Genomic DNA, 27,787 nt, shown 5'->3' with positions numbered 1-27,787 from the left:
TCTAATGCTCTGTTTATTTATGTGAGAGATTTTAACCATCCAGTTGATTTTCAAAAGGCCGAGAAAGTTGTATCAAGCAAGTCCATGGTCGACAGGAATATAATTGAATCTTGTTTCATAAAAAGCAGTTTTGAAAATAATATGAATATTTCCTTTGGGTTATATCAATTGGATTCATTTATAATTAATAAAATATGTTAAGAATTTAATGATACATTAAACAAGTAATAAATCTTAATTCTTGGGTAGAGTATTAGGTGGGTTTCAAAGAGGCGGGTGTCGTCACGCGTGTGTGCGGTGTTGCTTTGTTGTGGGATGTGATGGTGAGGTGTAGTCTTGACCCTTTACATGCCTTTCTTTGATGTTTTGGTGACCTGTACTTAGCAGTGGTGACCTGTTCTTAGCTCAGTGGCGTCCTGTACTTAGCTCAGTTGTGATCTGTACTTAGCTCAGCGTTGACCAGTATTTAGCTCAGTGGTGACCTGTACTTAGGTCTGTGAAGAACTGTCTTGTGTACTCTGAATCTGAACCAAGATGTCCTCTCTTGAGCAATTCCACAAGCAGCTAAAAGAGGCACTTAGGGTTGCTGAGCTCGAAATACGGCGAATGATGGAGGAAAGAAACAGGATTCATAGTAATCCTCCTGTTGTAAGTCTTCAGGTTAAGAGGGAAACCTGGTCAGTGGCCGGGCAACATGGAACGAAGCTGTAGATCAAGAAGAACTAGAAAGGTACTGTGGAAACTTCCAACCCATTTTCTGTGCTACCTGACTAATTTGGGTTGTTTTCTGGGAACATCACAACGAACACCAAGGAAGCATTGGCGGACGAGAGTGAGTCGACATCCCTTGAAACCCCAACGAAGACTATCGAGAAAGTCACGATGAACTCCACCGGTGAAGGTAAGAACAGTGTTTTAGTTGGGGATAGTCAGGTTAAATTTATGGATAGGGCTTTTTGTCTTAAGAACAGGAAGAGGAGACGGTGGATATGTTTTCCTGTGGCTGGGATGGGGGATATTGTTAGCCATCTAGACGATATCATGAACGGTAATGGGAGCAATCCCAGATGTAGGAGTGAAGACCTGATTAGCAGGTATAGGACATGAATAGAGATAATTAGTAGGAAGGGTGGGAACCCTGTGATATGTGGCATTTTGCACAGGAGAGGAGTTGGAAATGAATGGTTGTCCAGGACAACTGGTGTCAATTGGCTGGACAAACATTGTAAGGAGAATTTAGTAGCATTCATAGACAACTGGGACCTCTTCTATGGTAGAAATGACATGTATGCCAGGGATGGAGTTCGCTTATCTAGGTTTGGGGTGGGAGCACTGGCCAACGCAGTGGAGGAAGCTGTTACGTCTTTAAACTAGAAATAGATAGTGGTATGGGTTTTAGTGGAAAATCAATGAATTCTCAGTGTAGCGATAGTGTGAGTTTTAGGGAAACCAGTAATAGGAAGAATGAGGCAGAGTTATTGGAGAATATTGGAAACTCAGTAGCACTAGGTGACAAGGACAGTAACAGGTATAGTGGAGGAACAGAAATCAGCAGGAAGAAAAAAGTGAAGCGAGGTTTTATAAAGATATTTTATACTAATACACGTTGTGCGAGAAATAGGTCAGACGAATTGAGATTAGTTGCAAGTTCAGATAACATTGATGTTTTTGCCATAACTGAGAGGTGATTTAATATGAAAAATCGAGACATGCCTGCTGAATGTCACATTCAGGGTTTTAAATTATTTCAAGTAGATAGAAGTATCGGTAAGGGGGGTGGGGTAGAACTCTATGTCCGAGATCGTTTAAATTCTTGCATAAAAACAGGTATGAAGTCTGTAATAACGCAAACAGAGTCTGTCTGGATAGAATTTTCCGAAGGGTATGAGAAATTGATTTTAGGCATGATATACCGTCCCCCAAACTTAGAGAGGAAAAAAAGGAGACCACTTTGGGAGGAAATTGTTAAGGCCACAAGGCACGATAATGTAATTCTAAGAGACTTGAACTTTAGTCAGATTGATCGGAATTTCTTGACTGGGAATTTAGAATCTAAAGACTTTTTAGAAGTAGATCGGGATTGTTTTTTGAAGAAGTTTGTGACAGAACCTATGAAGGAAAATAACCTGCTTGACTTGGTTCTGGCAAACAAGGAAACCCTTGTTAATAATTTAAAAATTACAGAGGAACTCGGCGCAAGCGACCACAAATCAATTACCTTTAGAATTTAAAGGAAATATGACAGTAGAAACAACTCAGTAACGGTCCCAGATGGGCTTAGAGAACACTTATGATCTGTTGACTGGGGTAACGAAGAGAGCTATCAATATGACAGCTTTCTAAACACTATACATTCTGTACAAAGAACGCTTTTCCCACATAAAGTAATTAGATCGAATAGAAATGACCCAAAATAGATGAGCAACAGGCTCAAACATCTTTTAGCGCAAAAGAAAGGAACCTATAGGTGCATCAAAAGAGGAGAGGGTCTTCTTATGACCCTCACCTAAAAAGGGAATAAGAAAAGTTAAACAGGACTACAAAATTAAAGTTGCTAGGGATTCGAAAACTAACCCAAAAGGTTTTTCCAGATTTATAGAACAAAAGTTAGAGATAAGATAGGTCCCCTTAAAAATAACTTTGAGCACCTTACTGACAAGTAGAATGAAATGTGCTTAATTTTTAATAATTATTTTCTCTCGTTTTTTACACAGGGAGACACTAGCAATATCCCAGTAATTAATTTTCATTGTGGGCCTGAAGAAGATATATTATGTAATATCATAGTCACTAGTGAAATGGTTATGAAACAAATAGACCGACTGAAACAAATCGCCTGGTCCTGATGAGCTTTTTTCAAGGGTTCTTAAGGAATGCAAAATGGAACTCTGTGAACCATTATATAATTCTAATTTATCTCTTCAAACAGGAGTAGTATCTGATATGTGGAAGATGGCTAATGTAATTCCTATTTTTAAATCAGGGGACAAGTCTTTACCGTCAAATTACCGCCCAATAAGTCTGACCTCTATAGTAGGCAAATTACTAGAATAAATTATAGCTGAGATTTTAAGATGCCATCTGGATAAATATAATTTGATTAATGATGCTCAGCATGGATTCACGAGGGGTCGTTCGTGCCTCACTAGTTTATTATCCTTCTTCAGTAAAACGTTTGAGGCCGTTGATCACGATAAAGAATTCGACATTGTTTTTTTTAGATTTTATTAAGGCTTTTGATAGAGTACAGCATGGATCGAGTCATGGCTCACCAATAGGAAGCAGAAAGTGTGCATAAATGGGGTTAAATCAGAGTGGGGATTTGTAACAAGTGGCGTTCCTGAAGGATCAGACTTAGACCCAAAGCTACCCAAGAATTTACTCCCGTACTCAATGACACCAATCAACCCAGCCCCTCCCACTCATAAACTTGTCCAGTTTTTTTTTTAAAGCTACCCAAGGTGTTCGTCTCGCTCACACTACTGGGAAGATTGTTCAACGCATTCATAACTCTGTTAGAAAGCCAGTACTTACCTATGTCCTTTCTAAATATAAATTTATCCAACTTAAATGAATTATTTCTGGTTCTTACCTGGTTTGATACCCTCAGTACTTTATTAATATCTCCTCATCCACTTACACACTTCAATGATATCTCCCCTCATTCTACATCTCTCCAGAGAGTGGAGATTTAAGACTTAAAGTCTGTCTTCATATGGGAGATTCCTTTTACAGTAAATCATTTTAGTCATTCTTCTCTGTATGTTCTCCAATGAACCTATATCCATCCTGTAGTAATCTAAATGAGGCCACACTAGTGATGTATAGAGCTACAAAATAACTTTTGGACTTCTGTTACTTATACTTCTTAAGATAAATCCTTGTAATCTGTTAGCCTTGTTGTGCACACTTAGGCACTGCTGTCTTGGCTTTAGATTTCTGCTTACTATGACTCCCAAGTCTTTTTCACATTCTGTATGATCAAGTTCTACTTCACCTAGTTTATAGTTTCGAGGGTTATTTTCATTACCAAGGAAAAAAGTACCTTACACTTATCCACATTGAACTTCATCAGCCATTTTTCAGACCAAGACATCAATTTGTCCAAATCCTCCTGGAGTTCATTGCTATCCTCCTCAGAATGAATCATACGGCCTATCTTTGTATCATCAGCAAATTTGTTCATGTCACTTGTAATCCCTTCATCAAGGACATTAATGTAAATTATGAATAAGAGAGTGCCTGAAACTGTTCCTTGTGGAATGCCACTAGTGACTAATCCCCATTCAGATTTGACCCCATTAATGGAAACTCTGCTTTCTATTGGTAAGCCGTGCCTCTATTCATGCTAGAACTTTACCTCCTTGTGAGGTACTCTATCAAAGGCTTTACTAAAATCCAAATAAACAATATCATATTCTTTATCACTGTCTGCTGCCTCAAATGTTCTATTGAAGAACGTCAGTAAATTTGTTAGGCAGGAACGACCTCTCGTGAAGTCATGCTGACATTCATTAATCAAATTATGCTCCTCAAGGTGACTTCCAATAATGTCAGCTATAATTGATTCTAATAACTTGCCCATTATAGATGTCAGGCTTATTGGATGGTAATTTGAAGGAGTGGACTTATCCCCTGATCTGAATATAAGAACCACATTAAGCATCTTCTACAACTCTGGTACTTCACCGGTAAGGATGGAATCATTAAACACGCTCGTTAATGGCTGACTAAGCTCCATCTTGCATTCCTTAAGCACCCTTGAAAACAGTTCGCAGGGCCCCGGGGACATATTTTGCTTCAGTTTGTCTATTTGTTTGATAACCATGTCCCTGGTGACAGTAATATTAGTTAATTTGAATTCATCAGGAACTGAATAATTATTAATTTCTGGAATCTCATTTATGTCTTCCTGTGTAAAAACTGACAGAAATAGTTATTAAATAAGGAACACATTTCCAGTTCGTTATCCGTCCACTGTCCATTTCCAATTTTCAGAGGTCCTACTTTTTCCTTCACCTTCTTCCTATACACTTGAAAGAACCCCTTTGGATTGGTCTTTGATTCATTAGTAACTCTAATTTCATAGCCTTTCTAATCCCCATTTTTACTTCTCTTTTAATCTGAGCATGTTGATCAGTAAGGTTAATCTCTCCTCTTCTGATGCGCCTATAAATTCCCCATTTCTCCACCTCCTGTTAACCCACTTGGGATCGTTATTATTAGACCTAATGTCTCTCTGGGGAATTTATATACTCTGAGCACGTTGTACATTATTAAGAAAAAATCATAAAAGCAGATCCCTTCATTATCATAAGTATGATCATCGTCAATAAAATCATTAGCTAGATAACCCCAGTCGAGATTTGACAGGTGTTCCTTAAGTCCATTATAATCGGCAGAACGAAAATCAGGGATTTTTACCGTATTATCATTATTCTTGAATTTCCAGTTAATGCTAAAAGTGATGGATTTGTGATCACTTGTGCCAAGCTCTTCAGTGATCTCCAGGTTATTTATTGGTGTTTCCTTATTTGACAAGACCTGAAAACTCTACCATCCTCAAAATAAGCTGCTCAACTCCTTCTGACGCCTCTACACTCTTCAATCAAGGAATCCTTGCCAAGACAATCTGCATTCCTCCAAACGCTCTCTTCACTCCAAACTTTCACCCCATCACACAATGTCTGAAATGCTTCAAATTTGGCCACGACAAAATCTCGTGAACTTCCACACAAATCTGCTCCAGATGTTCAGCAACTGGCCACTTCTGGAACACTTGCAACCTCCCCCTTAAATGTTCTAACTGCGGCGGGTCACACACTGCAGTTGCAAATTCCTGCCCTTCTAGAAAAGACATTCTCTCCACCCTCAGAGCTAGCCAACCTCCTTCCCTCCCCAACCCCTTCCCTACTCCTCCCCCCTACCACACCTTCCTCCCCTACCCCCAATGCCTGGGTTACTCCAAGCACTAGGTCTACCTATCCTACTCTACACGCTTCTAACACCAACACACAGACTACAATCACTTCTCCTCCTACACCTACACCCACACTACACTACAAAACTAACTGCCAACTCGCCACTCAAGCTTACCAATCAGACTACTCACATGTCCTTAACCTAATCTTGTCTGCTAACAATCTTCCCTCTTTAATTATCCCTTCTTCCTGCTTCTCTTCTAAGCCCCCTACAACCTCTACCTCCTCTCTCTCTCCCACTCCTCCACTTCCTACACCCACCAGCTCTCCTCCTCCCCTACCCCTCTTCACTACTTCTATCCCTCCCACCAACACCTCGACTGCTGCTGCTACGACCACCTCTCCCCCCACCTCCTTACCCACTTCCTCATCCCCAACCAAAGCTTCTACTTCCTCATCCCTTACCTTAGCTTCCACTTCCTCATCCCCTACCAAAGCTTCCACTTCCTCTGCATCTACCTTCGCCTACTCCACCACAACCAAAACTTCATCCAGGTCCAACTCCACCTCCTCCAGACAAAATCCACTCAAACCTAAACCTGCCCCAACTTCTGACAGACCAAAGAACATAAAAACAGATCCGTCTCTTCCTCCCCCTCCAGGAAACAGGTCAGTAACACCTACAAACTTACATCCACTGATGGCACCACTATCACGGGCATTAATCCAAACTCCTCCCCCGACATTAACTTTGCTATGACAAAACCATTAAATCATGTTTAAAGAGATTTAGTTCAACATACGTTCTTACTTTACAATTAGACACCTACTGGCCGAGCTCCTTGAAGCAGAGAGGCCAGATATTGTTTTGCTAAACAGTACCTGCATCAAAGCCCCTCAACGTATCTCCCATTATGGTTATACTGCACTTCAGTCCCCATATGATCCCCACGATGGGGTTGCCATCCTTGTCAAATCCTACATAAAAAAACGAATTTCTCCCAATCTCTTTTATTCACCAACACTGTCTTGCAGTAGGAATACACACCCACCTTGGCCCCTTTATCTTTTTCACCACCTATGCTCGCCCAAGCACTATTCTCAATATATACAACACTGCCTTAGTCTTCAACTACACCAACACACCAACATACCTACTAGCTGACATGAATGTCAAACACACAGCCTTTCATCACACCAGTAACAACCAACTTGGTCATCAATTACTCACCTTCACAAACCATAAACACCTAATTCATCTCGGCCCAGACTTCAACACCTTCTACAACCACATGGGCCAAGGCAAACCAGACATCATTCTGGCAAACCGAGCCAGCTCTCTATTTCAACACTACATCTCACCTGTCCCTATTACAGGCTCTGATCACATCCCAGTCATCTTACACATCTCCTCCAACCCTATACTCATCCCGACAACTCCTTCCTTCTCCTACAAGAATGCTGACTGGGATGCTTTCAATCAACACATAGACAATACTAACCTGACCTACAACTACAACAACAAACCTATCTCTGACATCGATAATCAACTTGATTGATCTCATCCTAGACACCGTTACACAAGCAGCCAACACTGCAATACCAAAGAAAACTCGCACCACTCGTTATTCCTTCAAACCGTCACTCAGAACAAGAAGACTAATTATATGCTACCACAACTGCTTCCTCTACAACACATAGATTTAATAAAGTCCGATTAGATCTCACTTACCTTAGAAACAACATTTTACACAGCCTAGACCAAGACCACATCAATCACTGGTCACAACTCATACAAGAAGCAGACAAACAGCGTATTAAAAACACTAAAGCCTTCTGGAACTTTATCAAAAAACTCAGAGGCACAACTCCCACCAACAAATTCAAACACATCACCCACAACAACGCACACATCTCAGACCCGCAGGCTGCCACTAACATCTTCAAACACATCTGGGAGATCATCTTCCACCCTCACCCACCTCACCCTAACGTTATTCAACACATTCAGAACATAGAACACTGGAACACTGCACACACACAAGAAACAACAACAGATAGCCACATCCATCTGGACTCTCTTACCTCCTCCCAAGAACTCGACACTCCTTTCACCAACACACATTAAAACTCTCCTCAGACACCTTCCTCCCAAGTCTCCTGGTGCCTCTGGCCTAAACCATATTATCCTAAAACACCTTCCTGACTCTATCATTACTGCCTACGCAAACCTCCTCAATGCCTCCCTTGCCTCTGGATACTTCCCTTCCCTCTTCAAAGCTGCTACTGCTATCCTCCTTCCTAAACCCAAAAAAGACCACTCTGATCCTAGAAACTATCGCCCTATCAGCCTCTTCGAAACTTTAGGAAAACTCTTTGAAAAATCCATCAACCATCGCCTTCGCAGATTTCTGGAACACAACTCTCTACTTTCTGATGGCCAGTTTGGCCGAATAGGCAGAACTTAAGATTTTGGCTTAAATAGCAACACTCATCTTGCCATATAAGACGAGAGAAAATTTGTGTATGCAATAATTTTGCCAAAAGCATTCTGAACCTAACGAAAAAAATATATTTCACTGTGTTTATTTAGTATTAAATTATTGTAAACGTATTTGAAATATTTTTAGCTGGATTAGGGAAAATTAATTGTTCTTGTTATAATAAGGTTAGGTAAGTTTTCTAAGATTCTTTTGGTGAAAATTATAAATTTCTACATTATCATTAATGAAAAAAATATATCTTTAAATGTATATGAGAAAATTTTAGAAAGGACTTAATTTTAAATGAGTTCTTGCTAATTGACCAGTTTTACATATTCGTCACGACATATATATATATATATATATATATATATATATATATATATTTATATAAATATATATATAATATATTTATATATATATATATATATATATATATATATATATATATATAGGTATATATATATATATATATATATATATATATATATATATATATATATATATATATATATATATATATATATATATATATATATATATATAATATAATATAATATAATATATCTGGTGGCCTGGTGGTTAACGCTCTCGCTTCACACGGTGAGGGCCTGGGTTCGATTCCCAGCCAGAGTAGAAACATTGGACGAGTTTCTTTCCACCTGTTGTCTATGTTCCCCATCAGTAAAATGGGTACCTGGGTGTTAGTCGACTGGTGTGGGTCGCATCCTGGGACACTGACCTAAGGAGGCCTGGTCACAGACCGGGCCGCGGGGGCGTTGACCCCCGGAACTCTCTCCAGATAAACTCTCCATATATATATATATATATATATATATATATATATATATATATATATATATATATATGTCGTGACAACTGGTCAATTGAACTCTATTAAGTCCTTTCTAAAATTTTCTCTTATACTCATTAATTATAATGTAAAAATTTTTAATTTTGCACCAAAAGAATCTTAGAAAACTTACCTAACCTTATTATAATAATAAAAATTTTCTTAATATGCGTCAACGTTGACCTGAGAGGTCATTCAGTTTTAATTTACAATGTGCTATGCCTCTCCTTTCTTTCACTAACGTTGTTCCACAGCTCACAACAACGTGAAGGTGTTCATCACACACGGTGGTCTCCTCAGTATGCAAGAAGCCATCTACCACGCCACGCCACTCCTCGCTCTACCTCTCTACGGTGACCAACCCAGGAACAGCATGTTTATTAAGAACTCTGGACTAGGAGACTTTTTGATATGGGAAGAACTTACTGTGGACATTATCGTTGGCGCTCTCACCAAAATTCTAATCGACCCTAAGTACGTAAAATGGTAAAATAAATACCAGTTCAATAACCAAATCTCTTTATGTGTAAGGAAATTTTTTAATTATTCTTTTTCAGAAGTATGTCCTCTCCAGTTCTGTAACAGTGTTTTACTCTCAGTTCACTCTTATCCACGAAAATTTATAAATTTGAGAGTTGTATTTTGTTCTTTCATTTTAAGAAAATAAATATAATCATCGCCTTGATGTAGATAAATAAAAAAAGCCGTTCATCATCATTTATTCACTAGCTGTCTTGTCATGAGAGTAGACATCAAAATTCATGAACTTCCGAACTGTAACATTCACACCACTCCTGAGTACAGGCACTCTACTTCCCACATGTAGAATTCATGTCTGGCTACTTGACTTTCATGAATCATTTCATAAATGTTACCTTACGGTTTCATAATTTTATCGCATTTAACTTTGACCTTCTTATTACACTCTGATACATAATTTTTGTTCCTGGCAAGTAAGTGTTACTTTCCAACTCCTTTTATTGCAAAACAATGGAAAATACTCATTTTTTATATGTATATTTTATTTAAAACTTCATATTCAAATATATATAAATAGGTACATATATCAGTATGTAACACTGACACTGATGATGAACAATAACATTCACTACACAATCTACTGAATAAGCACATACATAAAGACATTAAAATAAACTTAACCTACAGGCTGCTTCTACTTACATTGTTTCACAAGTACACAAGGGTTCATAGATATAATGGTACATACTCATTATTGCTTACACTCCCCCCCCCCCCACCAATGAATACATTCCACATTCCCTTGTTCACTTAAAATTCAAAAAAGACTTGAACAAGGACAACATCAATAAAACAATATATAAACACAAAACAATCCAGGCAACATCTGACAGTCTACTATATATAAGTTTTTAAAACATATCACAATTCAAGAAGGAATAAAGGTATAATAACAAAGGCCACAAAATGGCTATAAACAAAACTTCTAAAATACAACCTCAACACAATAATAATGCTTAATGACAATCACCCATAATACAACTCGCAACAAATTACACAAGACCTACAATATGCATTATCCAGAAACCTGTGCTGCAACACAGGTGACCCATCATCCCTCTCTCCCATTCTCACACACACATTGAAAACTAACCCCATCTCCAATCTGAATAATCATGACATTAATTATCCTCATTTTAGGGATATTATAACACATGTCACTTGAGGAAACATTATTTACAACCATGGATGGTACAGGAATACCAAAATCACAATACCTTAAGACAGTGTGAATATTACATATCAAAACACACGTATTCAACTACCAATAAAGTTGGTATTACCGTTAATGACTTAAACTCATTACACATTAATTACCCCCTTCACCCCGAAATGAATGACCGTCATCACCAACATGTTAACTTTAACATCCTAACTTGACATATATGAAGAAACTAAGTGGTAATTATATAAGTATTGGTGAAACAGTAGCACCGAAGACACAGTACAATTAATAAAAATATTAACATAAGGGAAACATGACCAAGTCTTACACATTGACACTTAAACCAGGGTAAGATACACTTCTAGTGCTTAACAAGTCCAGGAACATTGCTTAATGAAGTTCAACCAATCCTTGATCACAGCGCGTCTAAGGCGCACACAGGCGCGGACAACCACAACTGTGTGTGTGATTACACATCCCATACGCACAGGTTCATACATATTCGCCTGTTACATTATTCCAACTCTCTCTCCACACTAAAGTCGCACACATTCTTATCAATTATCCAACCCCAAGGAGACGACCCCGTTTCTACCCCTCACATCCCATCCTACATTAGCATTTACCATCCCTACCCTGCCCCTCCCACCTAATTTACAAATTTAATAAAACCTCTAACGTAGGTTCTCTATATCCCTCTGAGAAAGCCAGCTCCCACCTTCTCCCATAAATTTCCCTGTTACGGCACAACGTTTTATAAAACGTAACCGCTAAAACCCGCCTCTTCACCTCACTGACCTCTTTCCCCCTCATTCCCCACGGTATGTATATATAATCTACCATAATGTACCCCACAGCCCTAATAATACTCTCATCCAAACCCCCACGTCAAGACTTAATGCCCACAGAACGGAAATGCTTTTACCTCTTATCCTATGCAGCACCCTGCTCAACCAACCCCTGACGCTTCCCATCCCCTCTCAAAAATACACTACGTGGAATGCAGACTCCTCCCCTCCACATATTCCACAGACCCCCCCCCCCCTCAACCACCCGTCTATCCCATAAAACCACACCCGACAGCAAAATCCCATGCAAAAAAAGGTACATCACCTCACGCCCACGGGGTTGTAACCTTAACCTATTGAACCTTCCCCATATACTTTCCCAGTCATACATGGGGAAAATACCCTCCACCGGTGCCACTACCCTACCCACTAACATCCTATACAGCCTACCTATTTTTACCTTCCCCAGATCCCTAACCAACACCACTGCCCTCATAATAGTTTCAGACTCACGCAACTTTACTCCAGAATACATATGTTTCAATCTACTGTGTATCTTGACCCCCCCCCACCCACACCCTCCCTCATCACCTCCCTCTTAATGAAGATACATTTAACCCTCTGCTTTAAATTCATTACCCTCCCCCCCCGACGCACAGGTAACATTACCACATCCCTTTTAAGCCAATCACAGCCCGAACCCCACAAGAATTTAAAAACCCTTCTTAGTACATTTGCAACAGCTGCCACGTGCCAAATCTTGCTATACAATAAGACGTTAATAACAATGGCACGCTGCACAAGGGTCAAATGATAAGGCCGAATTGCTCCCAAGCGACCCAGAATCCTGTCTACCAACCTAACCGAGTTTTCCACACGTGCAACATCCAGATCATCTGCATAGATAAGACAACAAATTTTAAACGAAGTCACCTGCTTCGTCCATGACGATGGACTTCTCTGAATTCACTCTCATACCAGTTGCACCTGCGAACGTGTTAACTACCCAATCTAATGCTTTCATTGACATCCCCTCCCTAACCAGAACAGTTATATCATCTACATACCCTATTAGAACTGGCCAAACCCTACCAACTCCACTCCCTTCCCCCTCACTAATGCCTATTTGCTGCTCCACCATTCTATAAAAGGGGTCCTGTATGCACGCAAACAAAAGCTGTGACATAGGACACCTCTGTCTAAGTCCCCTACCCATTACAATCCTCCCCCCCCAATCTTCCATTAATCTGTACTCTCGCCATTGCCCCACGATATAACGCATCTACCCATCCCACTGTTTCTTCCCCAAAATGCTCTCGCCTAAGGATAGCTCTCAATGCTTCTCACTCCACTCTATCATATGCTCCCTGCCAGTCTAGAACAACCAATCCCCCCCCCTTTCCTCCTCTTTTTCTTTCACGAAATCCCATATTAACCCATGCCCCTCCCCCATAGACCTCCCTGGCAACCCAAACTGAGTTCTCGATACAACCCGCCCTACTACACACTTAAACCTATTTCCTAAATTCTTAGCAAACAACTTAAAATCCGCGCATAACAACGACTTTGCCCGGTAGTCCCTAAGCATATGCTGTCCCTTACCCTTCCGCACCAAGACTACTACAGCTATTGCCTGCTTTTCTCCCAACTTGCCTCTTTCCTTCATCAAATTTAATAACCTTACCAAAAAAAAAAACCTCATTAGCTCCCAATGCTGTTGATAAAACTCTGCCGGTAGTCCATCGATTCCCAGCGCTTTGCCCTTACGAATTTCACTTAAAGCTCTTCATATTTCCTCCTCAGTTATTTCCCCACCCAGTGCTTCCCTATCACTGTTTCCCAACCGAGATATCACACTCCCACACACCTGTTCTAAATCCTCAGCTCCTACCTCTTCTTCTTCTTCTTATGACCAGAGCTTTGGTAAGATGGGTAAGGAAGAAGGATGGGTAAGGATAGAAATATTGGAAAAGGGTGGGAGGGGTGAGAGAGGTAGGATATAAAAGGTAAGTGGCCCAACCACTTTGGTGTAATTTAAAAAGTGTATGTGAAATAATAAGATATTCTTTAAGGGGTATAATACTAACCCATCAGAGACTCATAAATATAACAGATATATAAGTACATGACTCTGAATTGGTACCAATTATACAAGTTGCAATTGCTTTTTTTTTTTTTTTTTTTTTTTTTTTCTTTTTTGCGATTGCACAACGGATATTTATGCGACAATGAAGGCAATAATTTTCTGGCCAGTTTATAGAATTACGTGACAATGGCTTCTTACAGGTGGAGTCCAGCCATAGTAAATAGCATAATTTTTACATTAGATTGTTATATAAGATGTCTCCCTAATTGGGGGCGATGATTTTCTCAGTATACATAGAAGGGTTCTGGTGTTACCCAATCTTCTTCATCAGGGAGGTTGCTCAATATCATGGGTCGATGGTAATCATCTTTATGGATAAAACGACGGACCCTCTGTGGGAGAGTCATTCTTTGAGTCCTGTGAGGAGGAGTATTGATGGAATAATCCGTGGTATTTACCACTTGTATAGGATGTTCTCTATCTGGCATGTATAGTTCTTGCATTGTATAGAGTTGTTTCTTTTTTAGGGTGTCAAGGCGTACATTTATGGCAGTAATATCTTGTTGTATGTGTAAATCTACCATTTTAACTCTGTCTTTCCTCCTGTCTTTCCTATTCTGGACACTTTGTAACCGTAGCATGTTGGTCTTTGTTGTTAATGACATTGGGACACAAGGGTATTCGAGTATAGGTCTTATTATAATTTTATACAGATTTTTTTTGACATGTTGAGGGGCTTGATTGAATCGAAAGAGACTGCTAAGACCAGCTTTGGCTATTTTGATCTTTTTAGTTACATGAGATGTTGAGTGGAGCAGCCTGTCTATTTCATATCCCAAAATCTTGTTAGGGTTTCTAATGGCTACAGGTGTACCTCTGATGGAGATACCCCCTTTATCTTCAATTGTTGATGCAAAACATCCTATTGTGCTAACAAGGACCTTGTCAGGATTAGTCGTAATTCTCCATTTCTTTTCCCAATTAGATGTTCTACGAAGTTCAATATTCATTTTTTCTATGACTCTCTCATACTTGTATTTTCCTGTTACCGGAGTTGATGAGACGACATGAATAACATCATCTGCAAACTGTGCCAATACTGCTCATACCACTTAACTGCAAACAACCCCATTCCATCTGAAGTTTGTATAACCTGACCCACCCTATATCCACCCACCAACTCATGAACCTGCTGACGTTGTTTTTGCCTACGCAATACACACGACGACGGCCTATCTCCCCATAACACCTCCTCCACCCACGCCATTACTCTCACCGCTTGGAACCTCTCGTCCTAGATTTCTCGCAGCCTCCCCTTAATTACCATAATGTCATCCATAGGATATACCCTCTACTGCCCCCTTACATAACAACCCCTTAACCTGTCCTCCAAATAATCAATTAGCCCATATTTTAAAGAATTGATCCGTTTCCCTTCCTGCACATAATGCCGAATCCGTTCTTTAGCCACACCATCCCACCACGTCACCACATCCTCCACCCTATTTACCTCCTCACTTAACCCCTCCCACAGTGTTGTAAAACCCTCCAACCACTCCTCATCTTCTAACACACTCGTATTTAACTTCCAGTATCCCCTAGCTAATGACTCCCACTCCACCTCTGCCATTACCGCCCGATGATCTGAAAAAGCTACTTCTATTGTACGGACAAACTTTGACAATACCCTGTGGGATATGTGCAACCTATCTAACCTAGCCGCGTAACCTCTCCTCACGAAAGTGTGCTCTACCTCCCACGCCCCCCCACCTACCACATCCCTCAACTGAACATCCACCAAGAGATTTCGTAAGGCTGCCAACATGTGCCCAGCCCCTTGTGGTTCCACATCAGCTCTCCTAATTACACAATTCCAGTCCCCACCAACGATGGCCACTGCAGGTAAACCACGTAAGGCGAAAACTAGATCACACACAAAATTCCTCTTTACTTTCATATCGTTTTCCGCTGGTGCATACACACTTACAAAGGTTACCCTCTGCCCCATCCACCACCCATCCACATGCAACATCCTCCCCCCCTCCCCCCCTCACTTCGTATCAACACAAACGGTCTCACCTCCTTTATCAATAAACCCACACTACCTTTCAAACGTGCAGATGGCAGAGTCAAAACCTTAAACCCCGCCACCTCCAGCACTCTTCCCTCCCTGAAATTATGCTCCTGCAGAAATACGACGTCCACTCTATATAGGAGCATACGAAAACATTCCCTCTTCACTCAGTTACACAGTCCATTCACATTCACAGTCATACACCTAAGGCCTTCCTAAAATTTCCAATCCTTCCTCTTCTCAACCTTCCCAGAGCCTCCTGCCCCAGGGTCAACACATGATTTCGTACCATCCACCCCACCCCCCTTCTTTCGATGCCTCTTATCCTGGCTACCTCGAGAATAGTCATCCTTTCTCCCAGACCTCTGCGCCGGCGTCAGGATATCATCTGAGTCTGACGCCGCCGCTCTCTTCATGACGCCCTCCACCGCCATGCTGTCTTCCGATGATTCCTCACAGTGAACTTGAACCTCCACTGTGTCATGTTCCACAGAGCACGGTGACTCCTCTCTGTGCCTGCTGATCTCCTCCTTCCTTCCTTTGCACGTCCCGACACTCTCTCCTTGCAACTCAGGGACGGTCTCCCAGACAAGGACGTCATCCTCCCCAGATGGAGTTAAGGTTTTTAAAACCTCGTCCAGCTCTTCCTCCAGTGCCATCACCTCCTGCTGGACTAGCACTTCCTTCCCCGTCACCGGCAAAGTGGCCATTTCTGGCTCAATACAACTTATGGCTCGCCCATCATTCACCAAAATGGAATCTTCACCAATATCACTCCAAAGACGGCCACCTCCTTGCTTGCCCGTGGGACTCTCCATGACGGCATCCACATCTGTAACTGGTGCTCCACCAGTCTGCGCCATCCCCCTCCTCACTTCGCTGCCATGTTATCGTACTCCCCACACAGCCTGCACATACGTCTCTGCCCAGCATAAGTCACAAGAATCTGGGTCTGGAACTCTTTCTTCACAACGTAGGACGGAATCGGATGCCTCAGAGTTATTTTGAGAGAGAAAGTACTCTCCGGACGTCCCACGTATGCACCTACCGCCCACTTGCCTTGGGTTGCCAGATGCACGGTACCAAAAGCCTCCAACACGTTCCTTATGTCAGCCTCGTCAGCCTCGAAGGGGATGTTGCGCAACTTCACCCATGTATAATGGCGAGAGACGTCTATGAGACGCACTCTTACAGCCGGGGTTGCATCCAGGCTCACATGCTGGAATTTCGTCACCAGCGACTCATACACAGCCGTCGAATTTAACTTAACAAAGATCCTACAGGCCCCATTCAGGGCTACACCATATACCTCGTCATCTTGTATTCTGTACGTCTTTCGTATGATCGTTGGTAGCAACACTTGTGTCGTAGAGGGGGAAATCACCCCACGAAGCAGCTCAACGCCGACAGTATTCACTCTACGCCATACACTCAGCGCCATGTTGTTGCTATGTCTGAGTAGCTCGTCTGGGAAAACAGGAGAGGGGCGCAAAGCACGACCGCACTCTACCTCATCCAGGCAGTGAATGTTTTTATGGATTACAGGTTGAATGTTTGACAAAAAGCAGCTAAATTTCAATATTTTTTTTCTAGTTTTGGATGCAAAACAAAAACATATAATAAAATAAATAAAATTTACATAAAAAAAATAAATTTACTCAAATTTTATTTTAAACTTTCTGAAACACATTTAAAAGGTGAAAAATGAGTAGTTTTTCTAGATTTGGGAGCATGCAATAAATCACTTTCCCGTTTAAGCCCCCAAACGTAGTCTCCCATCATGTTTTCCTTATAAAATCCCTGATATCTCTGTTCAAAGTCCATTATATTTTGGTGGAAGCGATCCTCTTGCTCTTCTGAGTATGTTCCCATATTCTCCTTAAAATTGTCAAGTTGAGCATCAAGGATATGCATCTTAAGGGACATCCTACAGCCCATCTGTAAATAGCTCTTTACCAAGGTCTCAACAAGTTCCACATAACTGTCAGCCTTGTTGCTCAGAAAGCCCTGTGCTACAGCAACAAAACTCTCCCAGGTTTCCTTTTCCTTCTCTGTGAGCTTCTTTGAAAATTCTGATCACTTCATGATTTTCATGACTTGTGGTGCAGTGAAGACGCCAGCCTTCATTTTTGCCTCTTATAGTTTGGGAAAGAAGTCTTGAAGATACTTGAAAGCTGCAGACTCTTTGTCAAGAGCTGAAACAAACTGTTTCATTAACCCTAGTTTGAGGTGTAATGGCGGGAACAGAACCTTTTGTATATTCACCAATGGTTTACGTTTGATAGTGAGAACTCAGTCCTTTAAGGCCAATTCTTCCTCTGGTAACGTGCTGCTCTCTCTCTACTATCCCAATGACAGATAACAGGGAAACTTGGTGAAACCTCTTTGGAGTCCCATCAAAAATGCCACAATTTTGAAGTCTCCAATAGCCTCCCAGCCATATTTATCATAGTTCAAAGCTTCCAGTATTATTATTATTATTATTATTATTATAAAAAAGAAGCGATAAGCCACAATGGCTATACAGCGCTGCAGGGTAGGGAAGGAAGCGAGGGTATTGGGCGGCAGCAGGGAGGAGGGATGATCAGTAGGTTACAGAAAACAGTGGGGCAGGGGATAGTATGGGGGTAGAGGGTAGCAAGAGATTGAGGTAGGAAGGGCTGAAGGTATCAGAATTTGTGAAGTAAGTCAGTTGTTGTCAAAAAGTCAATGAGAGAGTCCGGATGAAAGGTGGGTCCATCAGTGAGAATGGAAGGTAAAGAGAGAGCAGCAGAGCGAAGACGACGACGGAGGTAAATTCTGCGTGCTCGTTGATAAAGTGGGCAGTCCAACAGAATGTGGTTGACTGATAATGGAGCCTGGCAATTCTCACAGAGAGGAGCAGGGCGCCTCTCCATGAGATATCCATGAGTAAGACGAGTATGGCCAATGCGAAGACGGGAGAGAGTAGTCTCCCAACCTCGACACTGGTGATAAGAAGACGGCCAGTAACCTATACTCGGTTTAAAAGATTGAAGTTTGTTACCGAGCATAGTAGACCAACGTTGTTGCCAACGGGTGTGAAGGTGGGAAGATATTGCAGCAAAATAGTCCGTAAATGGAATACCTCTATATGAAACTGGTAGGTCATGTACTGCTGACCGCGCAGCAGTGTCTGCCTGTTCATTGCCCTGTACGTCAACATGACCAGGGACCCAACAAAAAACAATATCTTTATGCTTGGTAAAGATGTGGCGTAGCCAAAGTTGGATACGGAGGACCAAGGGGTGAGGTGTATAAAATTTCTGTATAGTCTGTAAAGCGCTAAGGGAGTCTGAGACAACCACAAATGATGACAAAGGCATAGATGCAATACGGATAAGTGCTGCAAGGATGGCATACAATTCAGCAGTAAAAATACTAGCCGAAGATAGTAAATGCCCTCGTACGACACTGTCCGGAAACACTGCTGCGAATCCTACGCCGTCAGAAGACTTAGAGCCATCTGTGTACACAGCAATGGCATGAGAATGAGAGTGGAAGTGGTCAAGAAAAAAAGAGCGGGAAGCGACCGTAGACAGTTGGGCTTTCGAGCAAGGGAGAGAGAAAGAACATACTCGAACAGCTGGAACTTCCCAGGGGGGTAGGGAAAAGTGAGATGCTACATGAACATAGAAAGGTGGTAATTGAAGAGAAGACAAGAGCGAATGGAGGTGAAGAGAGAAGGGACGGAGCAAACAGGGGCGGCGAACAAATAAAGAATGTCTAATAATATCAGTGACCATTCTATAAATGGAAGGATTGCGGAGATCATGAGAGCGTACATAGTAGCGAAGGCAATGGGCATCACGGTGATCGGATAAGGATGGAACGTTCGCTTCTGCATAGAGGCTCTCAACAGGGGAAGAGCGAAAAGCACCAAGGCATAAACGTAATCCTTGGTGATGAATGGGGTCAAGGCTAGAGAGAGTAGCAGGAGATGCCGCTGAATCGATCTGGTCACCATAATCAAGTTTCGATAAAATGAGGGTGGAATATAGGCGAAGGAGAGTTCGACGATCAACTCCCCATGAAAGATGAGCAAGGGTTTTAAGAAGGTTCAGCCGGCTGTGACAAGTTGCCTTCAGAGAGGTAATGTGAGGTTTCCAGGATAGCCTACGGTCAAAGAGGAGGCCCAGAAACTTGACTGTATCACGTTCAGGGATACGGGAGCCATAGAGGTACAAAGGATGATCGGAGATGACAGAGCGTCTAGTGAAAGTAATTTGGTGGGTTTTAGTGCTGGAAAATTTAAACCCATGTGTGGTGGCCCAATTGGAAACACGGTCGACCGCATGCTGGAGAGAAACTGTAATGAGGTGACAGTCAGCGCCTGCACAGGCTATAGAGAAGTCATCAACATAGTGATGACCAAATATTTGATGGAAGACTAGAGGCCAAATCATTAATAGCAAGGAGAAAAAGTGTTGTGCTCAGAACACATCCCTGAGGGACACCTTCAGCTTGGATAAAGTCCGGGGAGAGCACATTATTAACCTGAACACGGAAATGTCTATCATTTAAAAAGTTCTTAAGGAAGGATGGTAGATTGCCTCGAAGGCCTAAGGAGTGGGCTTGGGCCAAAATATTATACCTCCAAGTTGTGTCATATGCCTTCTCAAGGTCAAAAAATATGGCAATAACTGAGTGGTTATTCGCAAAGGCATTATGAACATATGTATCCAAGCGTAATAAGGAGTCTATGGTAGAACGTCCCTTACGAAAGCCATATTGACGAGTGGAGAGACTGTTGTGTGTCTCCAAATACCACACTAAACGTCTATTTACAAGGCGTTCCATCACTTTGCAAACTGCACTGGTAAGAGCAATGGGACGATAGTGGGAGGCTTCATGTCCTGTAGTGCCTGGTTTGCGGAAAGGGAGAACAATGGCAGATTTCCACAGCTGTGGAAGAACTCCTTGTGACCAAATAAGATTGAAAAGGCATAATAAGACTGCAAGGGCTGACTGATGTAAATGTTTTAGCATACGAATATGAATGTCGTCAGGCCCAGCTGCCGATGATCGGCAAGCTGAGAGTGTTGCTTCCAGTTCTTGAAGTGTAAAAGGCACATTATACTGTTCTTCTCTGAGAGAAGAAAAGTCCAAGGGTGCTAACTTTTTGGAAGACTTTGAGGAAAGAAACGAGGGGCACAGATGGAGCCCCTGAGAAATACGGACCAGATGATTGCCAATTTCATTGGCAACTTCTAGTTGGTTAGCTATATCAACACCGGCAACCCGCAGAACAGGAGCCGGGTCAGGAGAATATTTACCACTCAGTTTTCGTACTTTTTTCCAGACTGCACTCATAGAGGAAGCAGAGGTGATGGTGGAGACATAATCTCGCCAGCAAGTGCGTTTAGCGTCACGGATGACACGGCGAGCGATCGCACGCTTCTTCTTAAAATCAAGAAGTCTCTCCGTGGTTCTATTGCAATGGTACCTGCCCCATGCAGCGCGTTTCAAACGTACTTCACGAGCACAAGCAGGAGACCACCAGGGCACACATTTCTGAGAATGCCTGCCCGAAGTTTGGGGTATAGAATGAGAGGCTGCGGTTAAAACGGAGGACGAGAAGAGGTGTAAAAGCTCATCAATGGAGGGCAAAGAAGGAACCTCACTGAAAACAGTTAGTTGTGAGTAAAGGTTCCAATTTGCCTGATCAAATTGCCAGCGTGGGATACGAAGAGGTGGTGAATATGAAGGGGAAGTAAGAATGATTGGGAAATGGTCACTGTCATGTAAATCCGGGAGAACAGACCACGTGAAGTCTAATGCGGTGGAGGAAGAGCAGACTGAGAGATCGATGCAAGAGAGTGTGTGAGTACGAGGATCAAAATGGGTGTGAGTACCTGTATTTAAAACATGGAGGGGGTGGGTGGCAAGAAAAGCCTCTAACTGAATGCCATGGGAATCGCAGTGAGACCCCCCCCCCCCCGAGGAAATGATGGGCATTAAAATCGCCAAGTAACAGAATCGGTGGCGGTAATGACGAAACAAGAAAGGCAATATCCGGAATAGATAATGCCCGAGAAGGAGAGAGATATAAAGAACAGAGCGTATTCCACCTATGCAAGTGGATACGGGCTGCTGTGTAATGCAGTGAAGTACGAACAAATAGCTGATGGTACCGAATATCAGTGCGTAGAAGAAGGGCACTTTCATTAAAGGTCCCATCAGGAAAAGGATCTGAAGAATACAATAAATTATAGCCTGAGATGGGAGAGATAACAGCAGAGTGTAATTTTGGTTCCTGTAAGCAAACACCAACAGGGGAAAACTGGGAGAGTAACATCTGAAGCTCACCCTGATTACCCCTGAGGCCGTGTATATTCCACTGTAAAAAGGCCATGATTGGCAGTGATAAAGATACTTGAAATCTGCAGGTAAGGGTTCCTACGGACTAGAGGGGTTAGAAAAGTCCACATGCAGAGGCAGCGGAAAACGTTCAAGCAGCGAAGGAATGGTGTGCTGTGAAGGAAGGACTTGCACAGACGGAGGAGAGGAGAGAAAAGGAACAGAGGGTGGATCAGTGCCCATTGATGGTATGGTCTCTGCAATATATTCAGAGATTGCTTCAAGTGTTTTGGAATTCAGAGACGTCGTATGGGAGACAATATTGGAGATGGTAGGTGGAGGATGAGTAAAGATTGGAACTGTAATGGACTGTACCAAGGTAGGGGGGGGCGAAAGGGTGGAGGGAACTGGAGAAGAAGCGTGGAAGGGGACAGAAGAAGCAGAAACCTGGGAGGTGGCAGAAGAAGAAACTTGGGAGGGAACAGGGGAGGTAGGTATAGTACGAGGAGGAGGATGAACCTCTACACTTGTAACAGAGCCAGTGAGAGGGGAAGAAAGCGGTACAGAGACAGGGAAGGTAAAATGAGGAGGTGGAAGAAGGGAAGGAGGGGTTAAAGGACCTTTTTATGACTTCTGAGAAGTAGAGGGACGATTGGGAGGTGTCGTACGAGGTCTCGTCGATACTGAGGCTTGTGAGGGAGAACACGAAGAAGTGAGAACAGACTGAGGCATTGTAGTAGGGACGTCTGAGCCTAGGACAGCAAAAGAATTAGATACAGGAGTGACTATGGGAGAGGTAACCACAGAGGAGGTTGCAGAAGATGGGACCCCAGAAGTGGGGGGACGTTTTGAAACACGAGAATAAGAAACACGAGGTAGTCTCCCTTGGAGGTGGAGATGAGAAACTGCCATGGCATAAGGGAGACCTTCTGCCTCTTTGAGGTAACGGATTTCCCGCTCATTTAAGTAGACTTGGCAACGGTGAGAGTACGAAGGGTGAGCCTCATGACAATTAAGGCAAGAGGGAGGTCGATTGCAAGATGTATTAGAATGGTCATCGGCACCACAGACTGGGCATTCAGCTATGGATCTGCAATATTTCGCTGGATGGCCAAATCGCCAGCAATTTCTACACTGTTGCGGTGTAGGGTTCACCTTTCGAACTTGTAACCGATGTCCTGCTACATAAACTGAGGATGGGAGTTCACGGCTGTCAAAAGTTAAACGAGCCACATTGCTAGGGTATCGTCTCCGCCTGTGGGCAGGAAGAACATAAGTGTCTACCTTGAGGACTGGGAGATCTTGGAGTTCCAGCTGTTCAAGAATGTCATTGCCACATGTCTGGAAATTTTGTTGAACTATGGTATGGGGTAGAATGACGGTACCACTACAAGAATTGAGGGAATGATGTTTTTCAGTAGTGACAGGAACAGTATCTATATGGGAAAGAAGAGGAAGATCATGAGCTTGGGTAGCATTCTGTACCATGATGATGCATGTACTGCTCTTAAGAGCATGAAAAGAAATATCTTTACCAACATGGCGTAGGAGTGCCTTGCCAATACTGTGGTCGGAATGATAGGTGGTAGAGGAAGTCGGTAGTAAAGTGAAGAATTTAGTCTATTGTGCAGTCTGAAACTGAGCATGGAAAGGGAGTGTAGGACGTGTCGATCTTTTCTGAGAAGAACGAGAAGGTGGAGAAGTAGAATCAGCAAGTAATTGTCGTTGGCGTTTAGACGTGGGACCAGAGTTGGTCCGACGTGGAATGGGCCAGCGATTTGAAAATTGCCGCACCATAGAGGGAGAGGCCAGAAGCATAGTCAAAGGAGAGCGGAGGTCAGATAAATCAAAGGAGTCAGTCGAGACCTCAGTACCTGAAGCGGGTGAGGAAACAGCACCGGCAAGAGGTACAGAGGCATGAGGAGTGTCCGAAGAGTGGTCCAAAGACGAGGTGGGGTCAGAACGGGGTGCGGTATCAAGAAGGGGCCCGGGGGTACCAGGTTCATGGATTGGGTTCTCCATGGTTAGGTTACTTCTTTTTTTTTGTTTTTAAGAAAAAAAAGAAAGAAGAAAAGAAAATAAAAAAAAAGAATAAAAAAATGGGAGACCGGGGAGGGATAGTTCCTAGGAGGAATGAAAGGGCCAGAAATCTCCCTCCACACCCAAGAGGACCTCAGCATCGCAAGTAGCACAGATGCAGCATGGAACCCGTGCCATACCCTACCCATCATGCCAGTAAACCAGCAATCTGGGATAGCGACCTCACATCTGCCGAGCTACCTCGGTGGACAAAAGAGAGGGTGGCCAGATATCCGCCACAAAGCATACCTCCTTCGGCCATCACCCCCGGAATCAGAAAGGTAGCTTCCAGAGATACACCCGTCGCCCGAAAGACACCCAAAGCCACTCTCTGGGATACCGGAGAGGAATCGGGACATCCCCAGGTGATCCAGATTCCACGACAAACTTCGCCACCGCCAAGAACCTCAACGGAATGGGATGGACCCCGGTACCCTTTCCCTTACCTAGGAACTAGCGTGCCTGTGGGAAAAACCCCAAAGGCCAAAAAGAGGAAGGGCAAAAGGGAAGGGGTGGGGAGGAGGAAAGGGAAAAGGGGAGGATGGGGAGGATGGGATTGGGAAGAGGGGATTGGGGGGTAATTAGGTTCGGTCTAAGGAAGGAGACCGGCAGGTCTAATTCCTCAGACCAAGAGCCCCTTCACCACGCCAAGGAGCCCCCCTTGAAGAGGAAAGCTTCCAGTAGGAGTTTGATACTGTTGTAGTCCTCCTTAAGATGCACTGAATGATCCAAGGGAAGAAATGGATACTTGTTCCCATTGTGCAGAAGTACAGGTTTTAGGCTTCTAGTCAATGAAGAGTCTCCACTCATCTGGATTACATGCAATTCTCCACTCATCTGGATTACATGCAATCTCATTAAACAAGCCTGATACATCTTACAGTAGCAAAATGTCTCTTCATTAGTGAGGAAGCTTGAAAAATTATGGTGACTTTTTTTGTCGTCACTTGCGCACTTTCATCCACCAAGTCCCACTCATACAATATGACATTTTAATTCTAAACCTCATCAGTCTTAAATTCGAACATTTGAACCCCTGTCCTTTCTTTTCATAACTAATCACTTAATATTTCTGCAACTTTTTCATTTTATTTATATCTTGCATGGGTAATCTTTTAGATTTTCTCGCAGGTATAAGGAAAATATGCTGAAGATGTCGGAGCAGCTGCGGGATCAACCTGTACCACCCACGGAGCTGGCAGTGTTCTGGACGGAGTACGTCATCCGTCACAAAGGTGCACCTCAGCTGAGGTCACCAGCGGCACAGCTCTCCTGGGTGGAGTTCCTCATGCTGGACGTGATCTTCCTCTTCCACCTGGCTATGATTGTCCTTCTATTCATTTTACGTCGCATCGTCAGAATCATCACTGCTAAAATCTTCGGCAGAGACAGAAAGATGAAGAAGAAATATGATTAGAAATACCTCTCTAGTAGGAGGAAGGAGTTGATCGCATAACAAGTTTATTTATTTTTTTGCTGTTTTCAGTGTATCTTTGATATACATGCACCCCTCGTGCTGATTTAACTGTTCCTAGTTTATTTTTTAATTATACTTATAGTTTTAACTAAATTATAATTTCTCAACAATCAAAATAATTATTGTGTAATAATCATGTAATGGTTTACATTTATTCATGAAAAACTTTTATTGATTAATTTATAAACATTTTCTTATTACAAATAAAAATTTCAGACTGTCTCTAGACTCATATAGTAAAGTCTACTGATAGTTCTGGTATTACCTCTATATAACCTCATTATTTCTTCCAAGTAGATATTTTCTTGAGTTATGATTACCTAATATTTCAGTGGATGAAGAAACTGATGATTAATGACTAATCTGTTCATAAATTTGAATACTAATATATTAAGTTACATAACTTAGTTATAAATGAAAGTCTAACAGTATCTGTGGCTAACTTGGGAACCTTCAGTTAAATGGCAGCAATAACTGTCTCAGGTCAGTTATGTTCACCAGATATACAACTCGGTCCATTAACCTACAGTGAATTCTTTTTGAAATGTTTTATTTGATATCTCCGTGGGTCTGTCCTTTATAATAATCTGATGAATTTCCTGCTACATGACTATGTATTATTATTAAACATTCGCCGGTATTCTCCCGGCCCTGGTCTTTTCCAAGTGGTGGCCCGGCCTTGTCTCCCTGTCTTGGGAGTGTCTGAGACCTAAGTCCCCCATGGGAGGAGGCACAAGTACTCCCTCATCTTTGGGAACAACTGTCCCCAGGCCTAGCCACAAGCTAGGCCTCTCTGGTCTGTCATCCCCGACCCAAGGGAGCTAACGGGAATGACAGTCTTGTGAGCTGGAAGCTCGGGCTCAGGCACCTACCCTACCCTGGAAGGGCTGTGCATGGTGTCGATGCATGACTATGGTAAAGTTGAAGTACACGTTCAGAATTATTATAACTGAATGACACATTTAAAATTATTATTGTAATTCAAGGACACGTTCAGAATAATAATTAATATAAATAAAAGACGATAAAAATTATTATTGTAACTGAAAGGCACGTTCAAAATTATTATTGCAAATGAAGGACACGTTTAATTTTTTTTTCATAACTGAAGGACACGTTCAAAATTATTATAATTAAAGGACACGTTCAAAATACATTATGGATCTCAGTCCAACAGAACGTACACTGACAAAATAAACACGACACAAATTAACTGACACACAGGGGTTGCACATATACACTCACAAATATTGCTGTATAATATACGTAACATTAAGAAGAATGGGTAATCTGAACCCTATTTACAAGAAACCTAACAAGGACGAAATTTACACGTGACCTTTGTAACAGGGTCAGATAATGTGTTATATAAACATCCAATGAATCGAAAACCTTTTAGGTATATATAGCTTACATAATATTAAGCTGACATATGACAAAGGCTCAATACAATAGAAAGAATATTCGCGAGAAAATATATCAATTAATCACAACCTTCACATTAGTCAATAAACGAAATAACCTACATCATAATCTCATTAAAACAAGTAAATACTCGTCCCCAACTAACCTCTGATACAGGAAATTTCCTAAAACAATACATACGTACCTCACTACAAACCTTAACGGGTCATTGCAAAACAATGAAAGTCTTAAGCTTTCCGCCCTCTTCCCCAGGATGAGCACATTATATAATGTCAAAAGAAACACACTCCCTTTGTCAGGGCAATGTGTGAAAGAAAAGCACAGTATATCAAACAAACAAAGGAGTATATCCTAACATGAACAGCCATAACACATTTCATAAATAACAACAAAATAACACCTCAAAACGCGATAAACATATCGCATAACAGACGCAACATTAAGAAGAAAGGTTAATCTAAACCCTATTTCACAGCAATCTAGCAAGACAACTTACAGGTGACCTCAGCACCTGGGACAAATAATGAATTATATAAACATCCATTGAATCCAAGCCTTTCAGGTATATATAGTTACAT

At 42.0% G+C, this 27,787-nt stretch overlaps 2 protein-coding genes across 8 annotated transcripts in view; one reads left to right on the top strand and one right to left on the bottom strand.

Moving 5' to 3' along the window:
• Window positions 1-26,059, top strand: part of LOC128703104 (UDP-glycosyltransferase UGT5-like) — a 58,191-nt gene extending 32,132 nt beyond the window's left edge. For 4 of the 5 annotated variants that reach the window (XM_070103465.1, XM_070103467.1, XM_070103469.1 and 1 more), the window contains 2 exons: window positions 9,512-9,731; window positions 25,427-26,059. In XM_070103465.1, the coding sequence (XP_069959566.1) occupies window positions 9,512-9,731; window positions 25,427-25,724 (518 nt within the window). In that variant the 3' untranslated portion in view covers window positions 25,725-26,059. The remainder of the gene's footprint in view (window positions 1-9,511; window positions 9,732-25,426) is intronic. The other variant, XM_070103468.1, reaches the window with a different exon arrangement.
• LOC128703110 (UDP-glycosyltransferase UGT5) overlaps window positions 1-27,787 on the bottom strand; it is a 442,390-nt gene that overhangs the window by 170,695 nt on the left and 243,908 nt on the right. The window lies entirely within an intron of this gene.

Source organism: Cherax quadricarinatus, chromosome 85 (genome assembly GCF_038502225.1).
Source record: "Cherax quadricarinatus isolate ZL_2023a chromosome 85, ASM3850222v1, whole genome shotgun sequence".
NCBI classification, from domain to species: domain Eukaryota; kingdom Metazoa; phylum Arthropoda; class Malacostraca; order Decapoda; family Parastacidae; genus Cherax; species Cherax quadricarinatus.
Note: the sequence above shows the minus strand (reverse complement) of the source record. Positions and strands in the feature narration are given on the sequence as shown.